Source organism: Mytilus edulis, chromosome 10, assembly GCF_963676685.1.
Source record: "Mytilus edulis chromosome 10, xbMytEdul2.2, whole genome shotgun sequence".
In the NCBI taxonomy this organism is placed as follows: domain Eukaryota; kingdom Metazoa; phylum Mollusca; class Bivalvia; order Mytilida; family Mytilidae; genus Mytilus; species Mytilus edulis.
Genome location: NC_092353.1, coordinates 35,621,654 through 35,639,186, shown reverse-complemented (window position 1 = coordinate 35,639,186; position 17,533 = coordinate 35,621,654). Strand labels below are relative to the sequence as shown.

Genomic DNA, 17,533 nt, shown 5'->3' with positions numbered 1-17,533 from the left:
CTAGTGTAGATTTTTAAAAATGTTTGGTGGGAAGTTAACATCTAGCTATAAAAGTGTCAAAATAAAAGTTGGAACATCAAAGTAATGCTTTATTTTTTATTGACACATAAAATAACTAACACATTTTGCATTTCATTTACACAATACCAAAAACAGTAAAAGGAATTTCAGACATAAACAATTTATATATACACATACAAAAATATATTCACAATACAAGAACAATTAACTACTGCATCTTTTTTTAAGCACTTTTGACAAATTGTATTGCATTTTCCTCCTTTTCTGTAAGCTGCGTCTTATTTTATATGAAATTGATATGTTTCATGTAACTCAATGAATTACAAATGTGTCAAATACACATGCAGAAATGTTATGATGTAAACACATAATACAATGTATAAACAAGTCAAGTGGGATAAATGCAAGGTGTGTGAAAAAGATAATATGTATGAAATTTTTTACAATGAATATCCCTATCTACAAGTCAGGAGATTTATTTTGCCCCACAGGTCTGTTCATTTCATTAATTAGGTAACAAAACAATTGAACTTGCAGGATAAAAAAAAATACTGACCAGCATCATAAAATCTGAAACCCAAGAAGGGGATGTTGTACCAACAGTTTGTTGATATTCTGGGATACAGAAATGAACATGAGTAAGATCTAATGCTGCTTTGAGTATTTGCACCATTTAGGTCAACATATTTCTTATTTACAACTAAAAGACTTATAATGGTTGAAAGGCAAGTATGATTAATGTATCAAGAACACAACTGTCAAATAAAGTCATTGATAAATTAAAGCTCAAGTTCAAACTTGCCATCTACATAATTAAAATTTAAAAACACTGAAGAATTAAACTTCTCAAATTGTCAAAGCTGTCCAAGAGAAAACATTTTCAACTAAAACTCCCAATTGCAGGCTTTTTGCAGCATAACATTTCCATTCTTATTTATGTAGATTTAAAACAAAATTAAAGCTTTATATAACATTAATTTTTAACCAGTTGACAATCTGTATCTTGAAAATTGATCCTTTCTATATTCTTTATTTAGTATTAAAGTTATTAAAACAAGATAGAAATCTAACAAAATGTATTTCAAATGTGTTAAAACCGTGGTAACAAAAAACAAACATGATTGCTTCCCTTTTAGCTGTATTGTATGTATTGTTACCATAAAGCAACTAATAAACATGACAAATACTAAACAAATATCATAAAGCACTTCCTTCAAAAGAACTAGGTATGAAAAATGCATTTTACATGATTTGTTTCAAGAATGTACCATTTTGATTGGTAAAAACTCATTTATGACTGTCTTAAGATCAATCATATATATCTCTGTTTTGAACAGAAATGTTTCATATATATAAATGCGAGAACACATATTTTCATCCGTCCACGCCTTTATCTTTGTCCGAGTCGTCCTCCACCATTTCACCATTAATCATTTCCACATGAATTTGATTTTGATCATTTTGTTGTTGTGCCCAGTTATCATTATATGTAACTTTATCCACAGCGACTACAGTCACGGAATCTATTTTATCCTGAAGGTCAGCCCTAGATGATGCCAGGGCATGCTGCACAGCCATTTCTTTCTGTGCCCTCTCTTCCATCAGTGCTCTTGACATCTGTATTTGGAATTCTAATCTTGTTTGTTGTAAAGCCTACAAAAATATAATCACGTTACTATTGTAATCAGTTACTCAAATATTCAATACATGGAACCCAGTGTCTCACCTACTTTTTCTGTTAGTCGCAGGCTCAACTAAAATGGGGAAAAATATATAAAAACATTTTCTCCTAGAAACTATCTCTTGATTATAAGAGGCTTCTTTCCAAGTTTGGTAAAAATCCAGGATAGTTTATGAATGTAATAAATATTTTAAAAACTTTAACTGCAGATCTAGACCGAATGTAATAATTGGAAGAAAAAATAAGTTCATTTTAAAGTTATATATATATGGAAAAACAGGAAATAATTTTTTACAAAATATCTTTCTAGATAATAGCTTTTGATCATAAACAAGCTTTTGTCCAAGTTTGGTATAATTCAATGATATTTTATAAACTTTAACCACAGAGAGAATATAATGTTAACTCACAGAAAAACTAAGCCAAGTTATAAGTAAAGTACAGGATTTTTTTAAAAACATCTGTTATATTTGCTCATAAACAAGCTACTGTCTATTTTTGTACAAATCCAGGATATTTTTCAGAAAAGTAATTAAGATTTTAAAATCTTTAACCATGTAGAGTGAATATAATGTTAACTGTCAGAAGAAGTAAGTCCATTTATATGTAAGGTTTACAAATACTCTGATTGAATTAACAAATATATTTTTATATTTAAAAAAAAACAAGCAAAAGAACACCTATTAATTCTTATATAACAGCATCATTTTTAAAAATAGTAAAAAATATTAACCATCTTGTTCAATGGTAAATGTTACACCGGTAATAAGATGGATCAAGATTATCAGCCAGAGGGTGGTGAACGTTACACCGGTAATAAGACAGATCAAGATTAGCAGCCAGAGGGGGGTAAATGTTACACTGGTAATAAGACGGATCAAGAATATCAGCCAGAGGGTGGTAAATTTCTTATATCACTGTTTGGATCAAAATTTCTGGGCAAAAGGGTTAACAATAAAACATCAAATTAAAGGGTTAACAATTAAAGGGTTAACAATAAAACATTTAATCAAAGCACCAAAGGGTGCTATAGACAGTTAATCAAAAACCCAATGGCAAACTTGGCAAAGTTCAGATGAATAGTGTAAAGAATTAGTCAATTATTTATCTCAGGCATTGTTCTCAGCTATTTCTAAAGTATCAAATAATGCTTGTACAGTAATGTTTATGTTATGCAATCCTACAACTTTCAAAAGTTATTTCCAATTTATATTTATAAAGATTCAATGTTTGAGATTATACACATACACTGTCCTATGTTAGGGGAGAGTTTTGTGCCAGTTAAGATGTTTAAGCCGCCACATTCTGTATGCACCTGTCCATAGTGAGGACCCAATAATGCAGGGCTTTCTCATGAAATTGAAGTAGAAGGCTCAATTAAAATTATAGGCGGCTGTAATAAAATTAACGGTAACATGCGTTCAGCGAAGCCAGACGCCCACCAAGCTGTAAGCTTGGTGCCTTACGGCAGGGGGTCTGGGGCCCCTCAAGGCCCTCAGAAGCTCTGGCATAAATAGAGCATGAAATCCTGCATTCTCGCAATCTCCTGGCACCTAATTTCATCTTTCAACTGACCATTTTTTATGTATGAAATTTAAGAAAGAAATAAAAATCTCAAAGAAATTTCATTTTTTTTATGTTATAGTTTTTTATTTTTATTACCTTATGCTTAACATTCATTTACTTTTAAAGGAGTTTTATTTATATAATAATCCGGTTTGTTATAAATCTTGATCGATTTATTTTGCATAACTACGTGCATTTGTAAACAAATGATCCCCCTCTTCTCTCTAAAGACTGTTACGCGTATTTAAATCATACAATTATTTCTCAAGCATTGACAGAAAATTGATATATCCTCTGATTTTCTTTTTTTTTTGTAAACTGTTCAATAAGTCTGATACATAAATCATTTGAAATGTTATTTATTTGAGGTCGAGTCGACAATATTCTACTTTCGTTTTTGACCTTGATTCTCTGAACACCACGTGGGCTTTGAAAAATGAACTTCAAAAGATACTGTTTTCCAGATTCTGAACAATATGATCTTCTACACTTTCTTTAACTTGACTGATATTATTCCATAACATAAGATTGTCATCCATCTGATTGTCTTCACTTTTTAAAAGCCAAAAAAAAAAGCCAACGAGTTAATGCCCATCGGAACGTCTCTATTGTTATCGTTTAATGACCACCGGAACGTCTCTTTTGTTATCTTTGAAAAGAAACGATGCATTCCGACTTTAAATAGACAACCAATCAGTGACCTAAATCATGTGAACTATATTTAGCCCACGGTAAACACTGACTTTTCACCCTTGTTTATTGTGACCGCGACTTTGCGACAATACGTCTCTCGGCTGCCTGCAAACATTTGAAAAAGATCTTTTTTATCTTTTTGAATTTATATTTTTGTCAGTGAAGTAGCCGGCACTTGAAGCCACCGAAAGCCCTGACCATCAGAATCCTCTCAATTTAAAAGGTACGTAAATTTCGCCTTCTATGTATAAATTTGAAATTGCCGCCAACTTATTAATAGACTACTGACGTATGTAATACCTATCGATGACAAACAATATTCCTACGACTTTTGCCATTTGGGAAATGTAAACGACTCATCTTTATAGATTTTCGGCGACCAAATATTTCATACAATTGTTCTTTGGCATCTTAGCTAACAGCACAGGGGATAATAAACTATAGAAGGATTTCTATCGAGCACTACTTCCTATGTGCAACTTCAAAACTTTTGGGAAAATCAACGACCATTTAACGTTTTTATGATAATATTTTTTATATTCCAGAATAAAAAGTATGACAAAAGTGTCCAATTAGTTATAAATAACATGATAACCAGCCAGATAATAAAAGTGGCACATATTTCAGCATTTATTGGGTAAAACATAAATCTAGGGTGCTCGCATAAAGCAGCTTAACTGCTTAAAAATTAAAGGGTTAACAATAAAACATCAAATTAAGGGGGTTCGCGGGTCTAAATCATTTATATAGGATTTCTCTATATTTTTCTAAAAATTAGTTTTATCTTATAGTTAATAGAAAAATAAAATAAAAAAGTGGGGTCACCGTTCATTTGCGCTCACAATCTGCCTTCGAAAGAAGCATACATTTTTGTAAAGGTGGTTTTTTTTCTGTTGAAGTAATAGGAGAAATAAGGTAATATCGAAATAAAAAAAAGAAATTTAATACAGAAATCGCTAAAATTTTACAATAATTTAGTTTTAGTACAGCTTATATGGAAATTATATTAAAAAAGATAGGTCACCGATGAGTTGAAAAAGATATTTCAATTTTAGAGCCAAAAAAAGGCATTTTTCCACCAAAGGGAGATAATTCGGAACTTTTTTCAATGATATATACATTTTGAAAGTCATCTGGGGCCAACACGAATTGATTGTTTTAAATGATTTTTGTACCATATGATAAAGTAACAACTACAAAAGGAAATAAATAAAATTTGTAATGAAAAACAAATGTTTGATTTTTTTCTGAAATTTTTATACCCTCGAGCCTCCTTAAACATTAAATTAAAAATTGCATTTAACATGTTTAAGGAATGATCAATTTGGCTTCATTTTCAAAAAAGCAGCTGAAGCGAGAAAATCAATCTCTTTGAGAAGACCAAGGATAGTCTATAATGCAATTGTTCTAAGATCTATATGCACACAATAACATCACTTCTCCCTTGTTTCAATACTTTTATTTTTAAAAAAAAAATGTAGTTTTACCTACATAGGTAAACCATGAATTTAAATGTTTAATGTAGATATGTATGCAGAATATGTAAAATCAATATGCAAGATTTTTTCCCACAAACATTGGTCCTCTTGTCAGAATATAAATTAAACACAAAATCGCTTGGATATAATTTTTGCAAGGATTTGTATTTAGTTTATATGTCATCAGACAAAACCTACTTCTTGTTTTTCTTTTTCACACTGCATTTTGACTTGTTGTATGGCAGCGTCCCTGCTTAACTGACTCTGCTGCTTGGCTTGTTCTACCATGGACTTAAATTGGTGAGCTTGAGTAAGCAGATTATTAGCCATCTGAAAGAGGATATAAACATTTTCAATAAGTGTGTAAAAAGGTATGTGTCACTTTAAAATCGGTCAATTTAATTCATCAAATTAGGCCAATTAAAATTAATCAATAGATTTTCATCCCCGCCTGCCAATCTGAAATCGTCCTGCCTTGATTTTTTTATTAAAAAAAAATTTACGATTTCTTGAATCTGTTCATTTCAGTAACACATAGCTATCGATAATTTCTTCTCATTTAAAACTTCCTGATTCAAATTTTGGTTTTTTCATTTTTCTTTGGAGTAATCAACCAAACATGCAAAATTTAGTCTTCATATTCTGCTGCTCTATGATGACATCATCTACCGAGATTGATTATGAGAAGGACATGAAATATTAGGGTTAAGAGTTATACACGGTCTCCAAGAATGCAAATCACTGTATGTCTCAAATTTCTGTGATTAGAAAATTAAACTGTGGATTTTTTTAATTTATACAATGACTTTGTATCAGGAAATTCAGACTTGTGAATGATATCTAAAGCGCAAGAATCATGGAACACGTTGGTGCAAAAAAAAAAGAAACTAGAGGCTCTTAAGAGCCTGTGTCGCTCACCTTGGTCAATGTGCATATTCAACAAAAGACACAGATGGATTAATGACAAAATTGTGTTTTGGTGATGGTGATGTGTTTGTAGATCTTACTTTACTGAACATTCTTGCTACTTACAATTATCTTCATCTTTAATAAACTTAGCTCATTAGTTACAGAGGAAAATATTTTGTTAATAAACAGCTGCCCCATGAGCACATGATACGCCCGACGTCTTGTGTGGAAGTTTTATGCAATAATCATAAATAGTTTCTGAGGAAGTTTTAAGCAATAACCATTTATTGTTTTTGAGACACGGCGGGACATGTGAAACCCCCCCCACCCTGTTTTTTTTTTTACAAATATCACTAAAATAAAATTTTGAATCAAACCAAAAAGTATACAGATCTTAAGATTAATATAACTAAGAAGTGTGTAAAGTTTTAAGCAATAATCAAGAACCGTTTTTGAGATACGGTGCGACATGTGAAAAAAAACACACCCCTGTTTTAGTTACAAAGTGCCGTAACTCAAAAAGTTTAAATCTTATTTTCACCAAAAAGTATACAGATCATTTGACCATCATAAGAAACAACTATATTAAGTTTCATGAAATTTGGATAAGTCGTTCTCAAGTTACAGTGCGACATGTTTACGCCAGACAGACGGACGCACGGACACCGGACATTTGTATACCATAATACGTCCCGTCAAAATTTTGACGGGCGTATAAAAACACACCCCTGTTTTAGTTACAAAGTGCCGTAACTCAAAAAGTTTTAATCTTATTTTCACCAAAAAGTATACAGATCATTTGACCATCATAAGAAACAACTATGTGAAGTTTCATGAAATTTGGATAAGTCGTTCTCAAGTTACGGTGCAACATGTTTACGCCGGACAGACGGACACCGGACATTTGTATACCATAATACATCCCGTCAAAATGACGGGCGTATAAAAAAATTTATTTAAAGTGTTAACCAGATGCTCCGCAGGGCGTAGCTTTATACGACCGCAGAGGTTGAACCCTGAACGGTTGGGGCAAGTATGGACACAACATTCAAGCTGGATTCAGCTCTAAATTTGGATTGTGATTAAATAGTTGACACAGCATAGGTTTCTGACACAGAATGAATGTGTTCTAATGAACTTAAAATTTTTGTTTTCTCTTAGAGCAATTCACTATGCTGTTGAATATTAATCCTCTCAAAAAAATGTTTGAAAAAATTTTCTTTTTTAATTATGAAATTTCAAATGAGAAAAATTGAACCCAATTTTTTTAATCACATCCCCCTTTCCCTTAATCCAAAACTAATCTCAATTAAAATTTCTAATGGAGTTTGCAACAATAACTACTCATTTAAATACATCATAAAATATTAAGATGTAAAAAAACTGCTTGTTATCACTGAATGGTAAAGATTATTTTAATTTATCAGTTGGTAGTAAAAAGTGAATATACATTGTATATTGTATATAACAAAGATTTAAGTTGATTCTGGACAAAGAAAGATAACTCCAATTAAAAAAAAATCTTGCTATTGCACAATATTTTGCAATTAGATATTTCTTGCTTACTATTCTGGACAAAGAAAGATAACTCTATTTAAAAAAAAATTGCTATTTCACAATATTGTGCAATTAGATATTTCTTGCCATTGCGCAATACTGTGCAATTGAAAAGACTTGCTATTGCACAATACTTAATATAATAATTTTAGATCCTGATTTGGACCAACTTGAAAACTGGGCCCATAATAAAAAAATCTAAGTACATTTTTGGATTCAGCATATCAAAGAACCCCAAGATTTCAATTTTTGTTAAAATCAGACTAAGTTTAATTTTGGACCCTTTGGACTTTAGTGTAGACCAATTTGAAAACAGGACCAAAAATGAAGAATCTACATACACAGTTAGATTTGGTATATCAAAGAACCCCATTTATTCAATTTTTGATAAAATCTAACAAAGTTTAATTTTGGACCCCGATTTGGACCATTTTGAAAACTGGGCCAATAATCAAGAATCTAAGTACATTTTTAGATTCAGCATATCAAAGAACCTAACTAATTCATTTTTTGTCAAAATCAAACTAAGTTTAATTTTGGACCCTTTGGACCTTAATGTAGACCAATTTGAAAACGGGACCAAAAGTTAAGAATCTACATACACAGTCATGACAGTTAGATTCGGCATATCAAAGAACCCCAATTATTCAATTTTGATGAAATCAAACAAAGTTTAATTTTGGACCCTTTGGGCCCCTTATTCTGTTGGGACCAAAACTCCCAAAATCAATACCAACCTTCCTTTTATGGTCATAAACCTTGTGTTTAAATTTCATAGATTTCTATTTACTTATACTAACGTTATGGTGCGAAAACCAAGAAAAATGCTTATTTGGGTCCCTTTTTGGCCCCTAATTCCTAAACTGTTGGGACCTAAATTCCCAAAATCAATACCAACCTTCCTTTTGTAGTCATTAACATTGTGTTTAAATTTCATTGATTTCTATTTACATAAACTAAAGTTATTGTGCGAAAACCAAGAATAATGCTTATTTGGGCCCTTTTTTGGCCCCTAATTCCTAAACTGTTGAAACCAAAACTCCCAAAATCAATCCCAACCGTTCTTTTGTGGTCATAATCCTTTTGTCAAAATTTCATAGATTTCTATAAACTTAAACTAAAGTTATAGTGCGAAAACCAAGAAAATGCTTATTTGGGCCCTTTTTGGCCCCTAATTCCTAAAATGTTGGGACCAAAACTCCCAAAATCAATACCAACCTTCCTTTTGTGGTCATAAACCTTGTGTTAAAATTTCATAGATTTCCATTCACTTTTACTAAAGTTAGAGTGCGAAAACTAAAAGTATTCGGACGACGACGACGACGACGACGACGCCAACGTGATAGCAATATACGACGAAAAAATTTTCAAATTTTGCGGTCATATAAAAATTGACTGTAGAGGGCTGTAACTTCTTAAGGGGTCAACTGACCATTTTTGTCATGTTGACTTATTTGTAGATCTTACTTTGCTGGACATTATTGCTGTTTACAGTTTATCTTTATCTATAATAATAATCAAGATATTAACCAAAAACTGCAAAATTTCCTTAAAATTGCCAATTCAGGGACAGCAACCCAACAACCGATTGTCCAATTCGTCTGAAAATTTCAGGGCAGCTAGATCTTGACTTGATAAACAAATTAAGCCCTATGTCAGATTTGCTCTAAATGCTTCGGTTTCAGAGTTATAAGCCAAAATCTACATTTTACCCCTATGTTCTATTATTAGCCATGGTGGGCATCTTGGTTGGTTGGCCGGGTCACGCCACACATTTTTCAAACTAAATACCCTAATGATGATTGTGGCTAAGTTTGATTAAATTTGGCCCAGTAGTTTCAGAGAAGAAGATTTTTGTAAAGGTTAACGATGACGGACGCCAAGTGATGAGAAAAGCTCACTTGGCCTTTTAGGCCATGTGAGCTAAAAAAACATTATTGGATTTAAAAAATTGACAGAAGCACAACTTATTATGTCCGTTGACATAGACATATATAGATATATATTGAGTTCAAAAAGTCGACAGCAACAACTTTGATTTAGTCATAGCTGCAGTTTTTTCTTCTTCACAAACAGCAAACACCCTCTGTCCCAATACCCTCAATAGAGTCATCAAACAACTTCTTTTTGTTAAGTTCATATTTTACATTGATATATTATATCTTGCATAAGCACCAACCCATATTTTTTCAACACTGTTTGAGTTTTCATTTTATTCTCATTTCTGTACTCATAATACAATGTTATACTTGTGTTGCATACCAATATTTTTGCTTCATTTTATGATGCCTACAAACCGTGGCTTGGAAAAGCAAAATAAATTTGGTTTATGCGGTCCAACTGAAGAGAGCATGATTTATCCACTGTTGTAATGCTGTATACTATAAATAGGTTTCTAAAGCAGCAATTGCATGTAGAACAGTGGTTGCTAATCAGAGATATTTATTTAAGAATTTAAACAATTATGTACAATTCCTTATACATGTATATACATGAAATTAGCTTGTTATTACACTTGCATGTATGAAAAACACGTCAAAAGAGGGTTTCATATGAAATTAAAAAAAATTTAAAAATCCTCCAACCCCCTCCCTTTTAATAAATATTTCTGGATTATAAAATGCTTCACTCAGCACAGCCTGATACTAGTGCAAAGGTTGAACCCTGAAAAGTTGGGGCAAATTTGGACACCATATTTAAGCTTGTTACTGTCTGATTGATTGATTGATTGATTGTTGGTTGCTTAGTGTCCAGTGGCAAATATTTCATGCATATTCAGGACGATTTTACTGTCTGAATTTGGATTGTGATCAGATTTTTTATACAGTAAACCCTGTATAAACCGGCCGGCTACGGGACCATGAAAAAGGGCCGGTTTGGACAGTGAGCCGGTTTATTCAGGTTTCTGTTTTGACCGGAAGTTAATGACTTGTGACGTCCGACATTTTGCATGAAAAAATTCTCTCTGATTGTAAATTATATCTGATAAATTAAAATACTTTCACTTCGTTTTTCATTGTTTGCATTTGCATCATAATGCTCGCGTTGTTTGGATTGTAAGACGAGAGTTTCGATTAACTCCCATGATCAATAATTTGAAATGTTGGAATGGCCGATTAAAAAGCCAGAATATTATCAAACGTAATGTCATCACTTTCGAAACGTTGTCGTACAGTGTACAATATCCATTGATTGTTGTCATCCGGGTGTTTTCTTTATCAAGGTCATTTGTTTAGGGGCTCACAACAAGGAACCAAGGATTTCGAAATTACGATGTGAACTTTTTACTTCGCGATTTTAATTTGTTTATCCAAGTTAAAACGTAAGTTCAATCCGAGATATATATTCGGTGTGTCTTTTCGTTTAATTGACACATTTATAATGTTTTAATAAATAATACAGCTCACTACTGTACGATTGTAGGTTTACAGTTTGACACCTGACTAATCGATTATCACGAAAAGTTATATTGTATCAACAAATATGTTTTGATTGCATATCGATCATTGCCATTAATTAGACAAACCGGTTTTGACAGGTAATAATTAATGTAATTAAGAGTATTGGGACTTCATAATAAGACCGGAATTCGGAATACACAGGGTCCGGTTTACAAAGGGTATTTTAACAAAGACTTTGAATGGAAAAATATGGGACTTTCATTTTCAGCCGGAATGGACAGGAAACCGGTTTATTCAGGGTCCGGTTTAATCAGGTTTGACTGTATAATATTGATTTCTGACACAAAAATAAATGTCAAGATCTTACAATTCTATTGCGCAATACTGTTTAGATAAACCTTTGAATCTATAGGCAGAGGAAGAATTTTATGAAAGTTTTTCATTAATTTCTATTGGTTTGCAGATATGATTTTTACAGTACTGATAGCATTTTACAAGCATGGGCTGTTGGGTCTGTTGTTAAGCTTAAAGACTGCACTCCTTGGGTTAAATTTAAGCGAAGCAAATGGACAGAATAATTTAGCTCTTATTACATTTGTATCTGGCATGATATAATAATTTACCTCTTCTAACTGCCACCACTGCCTCTGTTCATTAACATCAGGTAATGATATTGCAGATCCATGAGGTGTCTTAGGTGTCATTGGTATGGAGGTCATCATAACTGCATCTGAAACTCAATGTTGTCAGTAATACATCAGTCATTTAAGTAGAAAAGAAAACTAATACCAAGTATATATATCTTACAATAAAAACTTCCTGGCAAATTAAAGCATTGCCTTTTAAAGCTCAAAAACAGACTTCCACAAAATCCCTAGGGTTTTCTGTATACAAACCAAAGCTATATTGGTCCACAACTTTACAGTGTTTTAGGCTAACAGCGCTTATGTTTTTTTAATGATCAGTATCAATAACCTGTATATTCAATCTACAGCACTATTATATAATTCATATTAAAATGTGTTTTAATCTTTTGCACCAACAGGTACTGTTTTAGTGAGATTTTGTATCACAATATAAATAAATGAAATACTAAGTTTAATGCTTGTTTAGTTTTTAGTTTTCTATGATCAGTTGTTAAAAGGTCCTGAAATAATGCATTTTTCAGTGTATAAAATTATGACTGAAATTGTGTTCATTTTAGGAACTTATCCAAAGAATTTATATTCAAAAGTCCAATACCAGTTTTTAAATGGTTTATTTCAATGGTACATGTAAATAAAATTTTGAAATTGATGATCTAGATAGTTTGATGTGTTCTACTCTCCTGTTCATCATATTGATCCATATTTCTTATTTGAAAGATTGTAGACAAAGAAATGAAGATATTTATCAATCACATGACATTTTTATCAACCAATAAAGACCATGAAGAGCTTATTGCTATGTTTGTTGTTTTTATAAAAGACATCTATCATGTCTATCTTGCAAATTCAAAAGCATTGGTAATAGAGACAAATTGAGCTGCAGATCTCGTCTTGATCATGCATATGTACACTTGCAAACATCCATGAGCTGTTTTGTTACTTTTTATATTTCACAATTTTCATTGCAAGAAATCTGCCATCAATTATCATGATTATCATTCCTTTTTATGTTTGTAATACCAAAATAAGACAAATCAGCAGAAATATTACGCAAATCGTGAAAAATGCCAACATAAATTACATTATCATTCCATGATTTACATTACTTCAATAATACTGAGTTTTTTTTTGTCAGTTGCTGTTTTTGTTAACCTGTGCCCCTTGTAAATAATAGGTTGTCTACATATACCTATTTTGTTGGCGATCTGACTTTGGTATGAAGTCTGTCAGAATGGTCCAATCTTAATAAATAATTACCTCCTGAAATAAGATTTCCGTGTCCATCAGTGGTCAATATCTGGACAGTTTCTCCCTCAGTATTGGTCACTTTTATTGGATGGGCATGTTGCTGTGGTTGTGATGTGGCAATAGATAGCATCATTCCTATGTACAAATAATTACAATTAGTTCATTCATGAAATTTTGATATTATCAAATAGAAATTATAATGTAAAGAAACCTTTTTTTTTTGAAAATTACATTTTTAGAAATCTTCAATTTCAAATTTCATGTTGAAATATAAATAAAACTGAGATTAAGTCCACAAGATTCAGTTATGTTACTTTGAGCTATAGATAAAAATATTTTATTAAAGTCAACAACATTGATGAACCATAATGAAATCTCCCATGCTGTATAAATGAGAAATCAAATTATGTGTCAATATAAAGTACAATAACTGTATATATAATTACGCAAGAGTACACACGCTGAAATGTCTCGCCTTCTTTACTACTGTCACATAAACTTAACATTAACCAAGGAAATTAAACATTCACCAATGAACCATGAAAATAAGATCAAGGTCAGATGAACCATGCCAGACAGGCATGTACAACAAACCATTCTTCCATACAACAAATATAGTTGACCATTGCTAATAGTTTAAGAAAAACAGACCAAAACACAAAAACTTAACTATAACCACTGAACCATGAAAATGAGGTCAAGGTCAGAGGACACCTGCCAGTTGGACATGCACACCTTACAATCCTTCCATACACCGAATATACTAGACATGCTAGACCTATTGCTTAAAGTATCTGAGATATGGACTTGACCACCAAAACGTAACCTTGTTAATTGTGAAATGAGGTCGAGGTCAAGTGAAAATTGTCTGGCAGGCATGAGGACTTTGCAAGGTACGCACATACCAAATATAGTTATCTTTTACTTATAACAAGATAGAATTTAACATTACAAAAAATCTGAACTTCTTTTTCAAGTAGTCACTGAACCATGAAAATGAAGTCAAGGACATTGGACATGTGACTGATGGAAACTTCATAACATGAAGCATCCATATACAAAGTATGAAGCATCCATGTCTTCTACAATCTAAAATATAAAGCTTTTTAAGAAGTTAGCTAACACTGTCGCCGCCGGATCACTATCCCTATGTTGAGCTATCGCAGACTCGACAATAAAAAAATAGTCAAATCTAAATGAAAGTATAAAATGGCAACAGAAAAATTGCTTTTACATGGTGACACTATTACAGTGCTCCAAATATGGTTTAAGTCCCACAAATCCATTAAAAATGATTTATTCAATTATGATAATAAATAATTGTACTATGAAAGCTTTCTGGCAAAAGATCTCTGAGTATTGTTGTGTTTCAGACAGAGACCATAACCATGTTCCCCTTTTCTGTGATGTGCAGGATACAAATAAAGGACACCAATAAAATTGTTCTTGTTTTCTCTTTCAATGAAATCTATAGCAATTGTATTATGAATCCTAAATAATGTTAGCTGATCCTATATGTACATGTATATAAATTGTAGTACTTGGGTTTCAAAATTTCAACTAGCTACATAGAATCATAATCTTAAGACATAAAATATCTTCATGCTCCTTGTTAATAACAGACAAATTGATTTTAAATGAATATTTTCAATTCTGAATTGCAACTTAAACCTAATATTTACAATTGTTTATTTTGTGCTCTTAGCCTCTTTAAGACTTTAAAGTGTTATGATTTACCATGGTCTTTCCCAATGGAGACCGGCGTAAGTGTTGCTGGAATCATTGATGATGATGTTGGTGTCTTTGTAGAATTTAGACGTTGTTTCTTTGCTACAAATTGTGGGGAAGTTGTTGGGGCTGGTGACAATGGTCCACCTGGTCCACTTTCGCTGTCTTTCTTTCGTCGTTTATAAGGCACAAATAATCGAACCGGTCCTGTCTGAAATGCAAAATTATATATAGACATGCTAGTTTGATGGTATAATCTCTTACTTTATTACACAAGATAAGCATAAGCCAAATTTTAAAATTGGACAGCTCAACATGGTGAAATTAAAATACTTTGTTTGAAATAATTCTTTACCTTTAAATTTCCATCAATAATAATTACTAAATTTTAAAAAAAATAATGAAATCTTATTAGCCAGAACAGCCCATATTTTGTGGGTATAAATATATATTATTTGTTTCATTGTCAACATGGTCAATCATACCATAGCCACATCTGCTAAATTAATATTCTTTGTTTAATCATTATTTCATAAGCTGATATTACTACATGTATCATGATTACCACAAACCCACAACCAGTATTTTTACTTATTATCAATTCTCCATAACACAAATGGTCTAGGTGAATTTTTTAAATGCTCAAACATGTATTATTCATGATTGGCTTTAATTCAAATATTTTCCATCTTGGAACCTGCTATGAATACATGGAATACCTGCAGGGATTTTCTTATAAGCTAACATGTTTGACCCCGCCACATTCTGTATACATGTGTGTCTGTCCCAAGTCAGGAGCCTGTAATTCAGTGGTTGTCGTTTGTTGATGAGTTACATAATTTTTTTTTAATTTTTTGTACATAAATTAGGAGGTTAATTTTTTTCGTTTGAATTGTTTTACATTTGTCATTTCATAGCTGACTATGCTGTGTGGGCTTTGCTCACTGTTGAAGGCCGTACTGTGACCTATGGATGTTCATTTCTGTGTCATTTAGTCTCTTGTGAAGAGTTGTCTCATTGGCAATCATACCACTTTATTTTGGTATATGAATATGTATTTATAAAGTACTTACTACAGCATCGTCATCACAGCATGCTGCACATGTACAGGAAGTGGCATGTGGCTGTAAAATATTATCATCTATCAGACACTGCAATGTACGACCACCATATCTTATACTTCTCTTCCAATCTTTACTACTGGCTCTTCCACTATGTGCCTCAAACTCGTTCGGGGTAAACCAATCGTCTAAACCTTTTATACACCTACCCCTACCACCTAAAAAAAACATGTATTATTAACCATTTCATGATATACACAGAGATTATAAAACCATATAAAAGGAACCCTGCAAAAAAATTTAATCTACATGTCCCAGGAAGAATTTATATTCATGCTACCTACTTGATGATGTTATTGATCCGTTAATTTTTTGGCTTATCATTAGCAACATTGCAAAGAGAAAATGCCTTGAATATGGAAAGAAGCTGATTATCTGTCCTTTCTACTGTATCTGTTAATTATATGCTTTTAAAATTTAATGGAGTTGTCACTCAGTTGCCAAAATTTAAGTCTCAGATTTCAAAAACCATGCACACCGTCACCCTGGAATAATAAAGACAGAATGTATGGAAAAGGAAATTGCAAGCACAAACTTTTAACATGTTTAATATAGTTGTCAATTTCATATATCATGTATACAATTTCTAAATGAGGGGGGTTAAGGGTTCTTTTCAGGCAATGCTATTTGACTTTTTAAAATTTTTAATTCACATGTTTTTGTGTTTTAGCATCTTATTTCTTATTTTCTCGTGTTTGGTTCAATGTACATGCTTCGTGTACATGTTAACCAACCATGCTTTTATGTTCGTGAAAAACTTATTTGTTATTATACTCATTCATAGATGGTACTACTACGAGCTCATATTATAATTGGTTTAATACCTGAACCAAATTTTGCTTTGTGCAGTTCTCCGTTTGTATTTTTGCAGCGAACTGGTAAAACGTGTTCATGAACTGATTCATCCCATTGGTACCTTAAACCCTTTTCTCTACTTAGGGGTGTTGCAGGCGTTGGAGGGGGGAGTGGAGTTGAAGGTGTTTTTAGTCCTCCAGAATCAACTGTTAGTGTTTGATCATGAATCACAATGTGTGTTGTTTTAAACTGATTTTGTGCATTCACATTTTCTGCAAATTGTTCAGCTGACAGAATGCCTTGAGATGTGGCTACATATACATGTTCTGCTGAGATTGAGTTGTCATCCGCGTGGTCTCGGGTCCCGTCTTCGTCGTGTTGTTGTTCTTCCGTGAATGCGGAATCGTCACCGTTCGGCAGTTCCTCGGTGATGTCGACCTCAGACATATCGGAAAGCCATATGCGCCTTATTTGGCAATCATACCATTTAAACGTGAATTTACATCATCGAGGATGTTCATTAAACAATATTCATTAAAATGTATACATTGCACATCAAAATTAACGTCACATTCCCTTGTTTATCAACAAATGTCGGAATTTTCCGTTGATTAACGAGTCATGGCGGAAATGGTCTGAGGGGATAGTAGCCTCTAAATTCTGCGCAATATATTACAATGGTATAAAT

At 32.4% G+C, this 17,533-nt stretch overlaps 1 protein-coding gene across 2 annotated transcripts; it reads right to left on the bottom strand.

The window, feature by feature from the left end:
* Nucleotides 1–82: 82 nt before the first annotated feature.
* LOC139491023 (deformed epidermal autoregulatory factor 1 homolog) lies at nt 83–17,500 on the bottom strand. 2 transcript variants are annotated; one of them, XM_071278275.1, is made up of 7 exons: nt 16,875–17,500; nt 16,003–16,208; nt 14,939–15,140; nt 13,211–13,336; nt 11,930–12,042; nt 5,638–5,769; nt 83–1,674 (listed from the first exon to the last, which is right to left on the bottom strand). In XM_071278275.1, the coding sequence occupies exons 1-7, from the start codon at nt 17,290–17,292 to the stop codon at nt 1,396–1,398; spliced, it is 1,476 nt and encodes a 491-aa protein (XP_071134376.1). In that variant the 5' UTR covers nt 17,293–17,500; the 3' UTR covers nt 83–1,395. The 2 variants fall into 2 exon arrangements, with proteins under 2 accessions (XP_071134376.1, XP_071134377.1); XM_071278276.1 differs by having other exon boundaries at nt 11,930–12,036.
* Nucleotides 17,501–17,533: the final 33 nt, after the last annotated feature.

What these genes read in the sequence shown, in the direction of transcription:
- LOC139491023 (XM_071278275.1), bottom strand. Translation starts at nt 17,292, where the DNA reads ATGTCTGAGGTCGACATCACCGAGGAACTGCCGAACGGTGACGATTCC. An exon ending in CAAAGCAAAATTTGGTTCAG is followed by an intron (nt 16,209 to 16,874) that starts GTATTAAACCAA and finishes TGTTTTTTTTAG; the next exon opens with GTGGTAGGGGTAGGTGTATA. An exon ending in GCTGTGATGACGATGCTGTA is followed by an intron (nt 15,141 to 16,002) that starts GTAAGTACTTTA and finishes TTTGCATTTCAG; the next exon opens with ACAGGACCGGTTCGATTATT.